This window comes from Hipposideros armiger, unplaced genomic scaffold, assembly GCF_001890085.2.
Source record: "Hipposideros armiger isolate ML-2016 unplaced genomic scaffold, ASM189008v1 scaffold_90, whole genome shotgun sequence".
NCBI lineage: Eukaryota > Metazoa > Chordata > Mammalia > Chiroptera > Hipposideridae > Hipposideros > Hipposideros armiger.
In genome coordinates this window covers 2,791,930-2,800,036 of record NW_017731440.1, presented here as the reverse complement: position 1 = coordinate 2,800,036, position 8,107 = coordinate 2,791,930, and the positions used below count along the sequence as shown (strand labels likewise).

At 39.0% G+C, this 8,107-nt stretch overlaps 1 protein-coding gene across 1 annotated transcript in view; it reads right to left on the bottom strand.

The window, feature by feature from the left end:
• Positions 1–1,229: 1,229 nt before the first annotated feature.
• Positions 1,230–8,107, bottom strand: part of MBIP (MAP3K12 binding inhibitory protein 1) — a 25,661-nt gene continuing 18,783 nt past the window's right edge. The window contains exons 4-5 of the mRNA XM_019644749.1: positions 2,813–2,851; positions 1,230–1,859 (exon numbers count right to left, since the gene is read on the bottom strand). Of these exons, the coding sequence (XP_019500294.1) occupies positions 1,752–1,859; positions 2,813–2,851 (147 nt within the window). The 3' untranslated portion in view covers positions 1,230–1,751. The remainder of the gene's footprint in view (positions 1,860–2,812; positions 2,852–8,107) is intronic.

Here is an 8,107-nt window from a genome sequence, read left to right as displayed (position 1 = left end):
TTGGGTTCAGTCTGCACCATGGAAGCTCCAAGCCATGAACAGGCCAAGGCTATGGAAACAGGCTAACAAGTCGCCCCGTGTGGGGAAGCAGAAATGAAGAGGCTGTCAGAAAAAGCAGTTCAGAGAGAGAATAAAGCTGACGCATAGACAATTATGTGTAAAATAATGAGGAAGGAGAAAGGGAATGAGAAAGGAGGACAGCAGAAAACAAAGAGAACAGAGGGCAGAGACTAGACATTAAGAGACAGAGCCAGAGGCAGCGAGAGAGACAAAGAAATGAACTGTCAATGATTTTCCTAGATACCACAATGTCCAGCTATGCTTCCTGCAATTAAATTCCAGATTTCTGATTCTTTCTAACAACTCCTCTTTTACAAACTACTTTAGGTAGACTTGATTCTCGCAACCAAACATTTCTGGAGCTAAACCTCTGCTTCTTGACTCTAGCTGTATCTTTTAAATGTTTAATTTGCAACTATGAAAATATATGTACTACCTAACATAAAGGGACTGTAAAAAAGTGAGGCTCTCAAGGAACAGGGGCTATAATTGACTTGTAACACCTTAACTAATTTTCAAGGACAGACTGGACTTTATAAAGTAGCTAACATTTATTGAGCACTTCCTTTGGACCACTTTCGAAAGCTGTACATGCAGGATCTCACCTATTCTTCCTGACCAGCGCAGGTGTTATCATCACTCCCATTTTACATGTAAGAAAATTAAGGCATGGGCCGGCCAAGTGGCACGTTGGTTAAGAGTTGGCTTAAGACACCAGCTCTGGGCAGCAGGACCCCGGTTCGGATCCCACATGAGAGCCAGTGACGCTGCGCCCTCTACAGCTAAGAGATGGTGAACAACAGCTCGACCTGGAGCTGGGCTGCCGTGAGTTGCCAGAGACAGCATAGGCTGCAGTGGGGCTGCAGTGAGCTGCCGTAAGCTACCATGAGCAGCCAGCGTGAGCTGCCAAGAGCCGCCGTCCAGTGACTGGTGACCGATCTTCGCCTCACCCAGGAAGAGCACAATGATAATACCAACATGGGCCAGTGAAGCGACGTCCTCTACAACTAGACTGAGGAACAAAAGGACAACAACTTGTCTGTTCCCCTCCCTGATTCCCCAACGATCTTCCCCTCCAATTCCCCAATAAAAAAAAAAAATCTAAAAAAAAAAAGAAAATTAAGGCAAAGAGAGATTCATAAGTAACTTGCTCAAGGTCACACAGTCAATAAGGGTATAAAGGTGGAATGTGTTTATTTACATTAAAATTGACATTTGAAAAAAGTATATGCATTCATTTGTCAATAAATTTTTGTTGAACGCCTATTAAGTACAGAGTACTGATTTAAACTAATAAACTGGTTAACAACATTGTAACAAATATAAAGTCCTTTTAAATATCACTATTCAAAACAAATCTTCCTTTCTGTTACACACTTACACACACACACACACACACACACACACACACACACAAAGATGCACTTTCAAGTTCTTTAATTTCCAAAATACCTCCTTTAAAACAGAAGGAAATAAATTCTGACAATGCTATTTTCGATGCATTAACTATTTTGAAATTCACTGGCATGACTATCTGAAGATTACTTGCTGCAAGCTAGGCTCACGTGAAAAGAAACTTTGACCTCGGAGGGAAATCTACGTTGATAACTATATATCCATTTAATGAACTGCAGCGTAAGGTACACACATGTACACACAAAAAGGAAAATGACAAGGAGGAGAGGAGTTTCTCATGGGAGGTGGTGAGTTGCCATGGATTCTGCTTCTCTTGATTTTTGGAGCAGGGCTTGCCTGAGAGCACTGATTTTCTCATCAAGTTCAGCTAGTGAATAGTTCTGCTGTAAACAATAAGAACGCAAACTGCTGAATAAGATCCCAAAGTATCTTAATACAGATAAAGTGCTAAATGAGCTATAAATATTTAAAATATCCAAAAGCATGGTAAATGTCTCTTTTCCTCATGAGAATAATTTAAATATTGAACTGTGTATGTTGACTATATCATAAATTTAAAGGTAAAAAATAACAAGGTTTAAATATGTGTTTATCTTTCCTAATGACTAAGCTCTCCTAGACCTTTTATACTTTGAAAGGATTGTAAAAACTTTTTAAAAAACTGACTATTCTCATAATCAATAGTAAAAATAAATAAATAAATAAAACTTTAGAAGTGGTTTAAGTGCTTGAAACACCTGGAAACTCTCCTTTGTTGTATCAACTGCAACCAACTGCCTCTCCTGGAAAGAATGGACACTCTCAAAAATTTACAATAAAAAATAAGTAACATGCTATTCTTAAAAAAAATAAACAAACCTAAATATTTTTAAAGTTCTCCCCAACTTTAAGTTTATATTACCACCACTGAAGACACTAATTATGATTCAACTAACTAAGGTAATAGGACTGTGGACAGGAGTGGGCTGAAGTCAGCCTCTGCCAAACAGTCTTTTCTGATTTAGATACTGCTATTAGTGGTGTCTGCAAAAGGGGGAGGGGGTGAAATCTAAATTACTTAAGCATTTATTATTTTTAAGCATTTTGTAACTGATATATACTTCTACTATTAATTCTGAATACAGACTTTTATATTTATTAGGCCCATCTGAGTCATCCCATGCCCCTGATATAAAATTATTTTTCTAATTCAAGTACATTAATTTATGCTGCGCTTTTTTTAGTCCTAAATCCCAAGGCATGACCTAAAAAACCACCACAGTAGAAACTTTTATTAAGAAAATTATAAAACTGATCAAACTATTTCAGAAGCCAAAATGAAAATGCAGTAACTTACTTGAGGTGGTTGAATTTTTCTTCTTTTTCCAGAAAAGTTCTAGATTAAAAGTAAAAAAAAAAAAAAAAAGTTAAGTAATTAATGCTTAGAAAATCTAAACCATTTTCCTTTATAGAAGACTGAATACAATATAAAGAGAACCCTGGCAGAAATAAAGCCCACAAACTCACCAAGTGAGCACTGTCTGCCACCAACGGGCACCTTCTAGTATTTTGGAAGTTACCGTCCACAGAAACTATTAACAGGGTAGTAACATCACAGCAACACGCTTGTCCCTCGTCATACACACTTTCCCATTAATTCTCAGCTTCTAAAGAGGCTGACTGATTGTGGAAAGAGGTGCTCTGGGGATTTTCTTAGTCTCCTTTTTCATAATCTATCCATCCCAGGATATTGAACAAATGAAAACAGATTGGAAGAGCAGGCCAATGGGTGAAAATACACACAGACAAACCTGACTGACTACACTGGACCCTGTGGTTGTGTGAACACCTGTCCACTGTTCCACCATTCCACCATGTGATGCTGAAATGCAGCTCCCGCCCCACTGGTCTTGTCCATGACTGGAAAGGGCATGGACCCGATGTTGGTCAATGAGTAAGGCGAGGTCTGTTGGGAATCAACAGGGGAACTGCTCAAAAAAATCCTCACTTCTGAGAGAAAACCCTCACAGGGGGCGGTTCCTCTGGACACCGCTGTGTTCTGGATAGGTCGTCCTGCCATCTTCCCTAGGAAAAAGTCAACTCCAAGCAGAGCCGAGAGGGGAAAGAGCCCGATTCTCTGACAATCATGATTTAGCCGATGAATCAATTAACCCTGAGGACTGCGCTACCATTGAACATCCTCCTTTATAAGATAATTCCATATTATTTAAGCCATGCTGAGTTTAAATTTCCATTATGTGAAGCTGACAACATTCTCACTAACATGCTGCTGAACCTTTTAAACCTTAACCTAGTGAATTCTTTCTAGATTTTGTTCTTGGTTTCACAGAACCGCAAGCTTTCAAAAGGCAAATTAGTATATCAGTACATTTGACAAAGAAACTATCAATGTAGGAGGCAAAATTTTCTCATGAACATTTCTGATGACTGAGAGAAGGTGAAAATTCCTATATTCCTTTAGGTCAAAGCTATTTCAAAAAATATTGAGGTGTGCCTCTTATCAGTAGTGGGAAATCATTCAAATGTTGAAATTATTAAATATGGGGGGAAAAACTGCTTTTATAAATAAATATGCTCTTTCCTTTGCCAAACTGAGCTGGGGCCTCTGAGCAGGTAAGGGCTTAACACTGAATTTGGTCACTGCTCAGTCTCTATCTTGCCTTCCCCAAGTGGTGGCTTTTTATGCACCTACTGAAAATAAACCTCCCCTTCTTTTCCTAACAGTTTAATCTATAAAATATTGACAGCTTCCATGTCATTGAGCAATCAGATTATTATTGTATCATGAAACTAAAGAAGTACCAGAATGAGAAGAATAAGGATAGCAGTGGTTCAATGACTTAAAAACAGTAAAATGCCATCTTTGTGGGCTTTTTTTAGATCTGAGCAGACTATTCGGACAAGTAGAACACTTAGAAACATCTATTGTGAATACACTGGACTAGCTTTAAAATTTATTTTTTTCAGGCATAAGGAAATCTCAGCATAAGATGTGGAAATTTTATCAAGTTTTGGTACCTGCGAGAAAATATTTGAGAGCACAGTATACTAAACAAACAGCTGGACAGAGATAATTTAAAAATTGTCTCTTCCTTCCTATGATTTTACCTTATTAGGTAATTTATAGCTGCATTTATAATACCCATGTCCTGATGAAAAGGTGATTAAACACACACACGCACACAAGCACCCAGGAAAGCCATGCTCTAAGGAAACTCAGTGGTAAGGAGGCCTCCTGCTGGAAAGAGCCACTGATTTTACAGGTGCAGTGTCTTTAATGCTTCTTCCCTTCTAGTCCCACTGCCCTGATTCAGACCTTCATTTCTCACTGGTGTGGAATTTCCTACTTTCCTTGACTCCACTCTCTCCAACTCACTTCGTAAAATGCCACCAGACAGGAACCTAAATTACAGGTTTCTTGCTCAAAAACTTAACTGTGCTCCAAGCACACTGGAACTGCAAACTGGTTACTGTGACCTTCCATAACTCCAAAATGCATTTGCAATTTAATTTTCCAGCTGCAGCCAGCTGCTCACCTCACTTTTCTAGCCCACTGTGCACGGCTGAGGCACGCAGCTGATTTAACCTTCAGCACCCCCTCTCCCGATACTTCCCTTTAGAACTAGGAGTTACCATCACAGACCAGAGTTAAGCCTCTGGTGTGAAGCTACAATTTGGCTCCATTTCCCAATTGTGTTCTCTTTGGCAAGACACTTAAAGCTTGCTAAGCCTTGGTTTCTCTATCTGTAAAATATAGATACAAGTATCATCTCATGGAGTTACAAGGTTGAAATAAAAGATCCATGTAAATATGCTTAGCACAAAGCTTGACACAGAAAGCATTCAGTAAACATTAATATGATTATTGCAGGAAATAACTGCATTGGTTCAGATGTGTCTGGCTAATCATCCAGTTTGGGGATATTTTGTTTATGGAAACGAATGATGACAAAATGTTTCAGTCCCAGGTGGTACATACTGATTACATCATTATATTTCTGACATTCCCCTAAAGTTTTATGGTTGCATTTCTGGGAATATGTTAAGTTCCTTTTGCTATAATTGTATTATATTAATTTTTTTTAACTAAGACACAAAATTTACAAAATGCAGAGGAGGAAATTCAGTTTTTGTTGCTACCTAAGATAGTTTTTTTAAATTTAGGCAGTCCGTGCTTTGGAACAAAGTTAACACGCCTTCACAAGTCCAATAATTAACTATCAGCCAAGTCCTATCCCTTCATTTGCACATTTATTCAATACCTACTATACTCTGTGTGTTCAAACATGAACGAGACAGTTCCTGCCCTTCAGAGGATCAAAATATAGTGTGAAATATTGATGTGTAAACATGTCATTATAAGTGATAAGTGCTATAAAATGAACAAAGTGCTGTGGAAATACACTTATAAAGCATGTTATACTTACTGTTTGCAAGGGTCATAATTTAAAATCAGTAAGTAATTCTTTGGAAATACTTATAAGGATTGTAATCTTTTAGATGGTCTGTTAAGCGATGCCCTTAAAATTTTCAAAACATTACCACACTCAAATCTTTCCATGTTGAATGTGCAAAGGTAAAGAACTTTAGAACTATTAGTGCAACAAATACTTATCTGTCGTAATTCCTGCTTTATATACATTAACTTTTTTTAGTTGTGTGTCTGTTTCATAAATGAAAAGAACTTTACATGATCTGGTTTTGTTTCATGAACAAAATATAATTTATATCTTTTTTCCTGTTAATGTTCTCCTTTTTGTGTTCTGAGGTTACCCACGATCATCAATCTCTACCCACCTGTGAGAGGCTTCTGTTTTTTTAATCCATTTACATGTGAATCTGGACTAAACACATTTCAATTAAAACCTTTTCAGACTATGGAACTATTTCTAACAAATTTCTAACAAAAAATGCACTGGGCTCAACTTTCCCTGACTTTCTATTTTTTTTTAAGATTTCCACTGGGGAATTGGGGGAGGGGTACAGCGCTGGGGAATCGGGGGAAGGGGAACAGACAAGTTGCTGTCCTTTTGTTCTTCAGTCTAGTTGTGGAGGACGTNTCATTTTTATTGACGTTTTTCCTATTGTATTGCTGGTGTGATGGTAGTAAAATGTGCCAATAAACCCGGAGGGGGTCATTCTGGCAGGATTGTGATTACAGAGACTGAGTGGCAGGTCTTTGTCGCTGTACCTGTGATACTGGAGCACGTTAGGCAAGACTATCCTGAAGGAAGAGTTTCCTGTACAGAGAAGAAACATACAGTAAGTCCCCGACTTACGAATGAGTTCTGTTCCAGGAGAATGTTCGTTAAGTCGGACTTGTTTGTAAGTCCGACAAAGTGAGTCTTATGCACCTTTGACACAAATATACAATGTAAAGCCAATGGTTGAACGATTCATGTTACAAGAACAAGCGATGTCTACCATCTTTTCGCCTCGGTCCAATCTCTCAATTATTTTCACTTTTGTTTCCATGGTTATTGCTTTGAGCTTCCTAGCAGTCCCCTCCACATCACCACTGCTTTTCCTCTTGCTTCCGGACATCCTGGGCTCTGATTGAGCACTGTACTACTGTACGCTATCGCACTGTACAGTAAGCACGCAGCAGCACAACTGTGACAGTCTCCGGCAGACAGGTGAGCTACTTCCGCAATTTGTTCGCATCTACGAATGTTTGTAATGAGAGGCCTGTTCGTATCTGTGAAAGTTTGCAGCTCAAATGTTCGTAAGTTGGGGACTTACTGTAGTGATGTTAGTGGAATCGACCTAGTCCACATCCACTTCTTGTGAATGACTCCAAGGCTGTTTTTTACCAGGTGACTCCATTTACAAAGCTTCTGCAAATGGTTGTACAAGGTTGTGTGTACATGGCAGAATCCCATGAAGAGGTTCCTGCCTTATCATCCTGGCCACAGCTGATGGGAGACCCCTGATCACACTGAGTGACAGTCATTCTCTGAAGGACTTGAACTGAGAGAGAAGACAGGAAAGCAGCCGCATTCAACGGACTTGTGAGGTTGGTTCTACAGAGTTGGGTTCAGTCTGCACCATGGAAGCTCCAAGCCATGAACAGGCCAAGGCTATGGAAACAGGCTAACAAGTCGCCCCGTGTGGGGAAGCAGAAATGAAGAGGCTGTCAGAGAAAGCAGTTCAGAGAGAGAATAAAGCTGACGCATAGACAATTATGTGTAAAATAATGAGGAAGGAGAAAGGGAATGAGAAAGGAGGACAGCAGAAAACAAAGAGAACAGAGGGCAGAGACTAGACATTAAGAGACAGAGCCAGAGGCAGCGAGAGAGACAAAGAAATGAACTGTCAATGATTTTCCTAGATACCACAATGTCCAGCTATGCTTCCTGCAATTAAATTCCAGATTTCTGATTCTTTCTAACAACTCCTCTTTTACAAACTACTTTAGGTAGACTTGATTCTCGCAACCAAACATTTCTGGAGCTAAACCTCTGCTTCTTGACTCTAGCTGTATCTTTTAAATGTTTAATTTGCAACTATGAAAATATATGTACTACCTAACATAAAGGGACTGTAAAAAAGTGAGGCTCTCAAGGAACAGGGGCTATAATTGACTTGTAACACCTTAACTAATTTTCAAGGACAGACTGGACTTTATAAA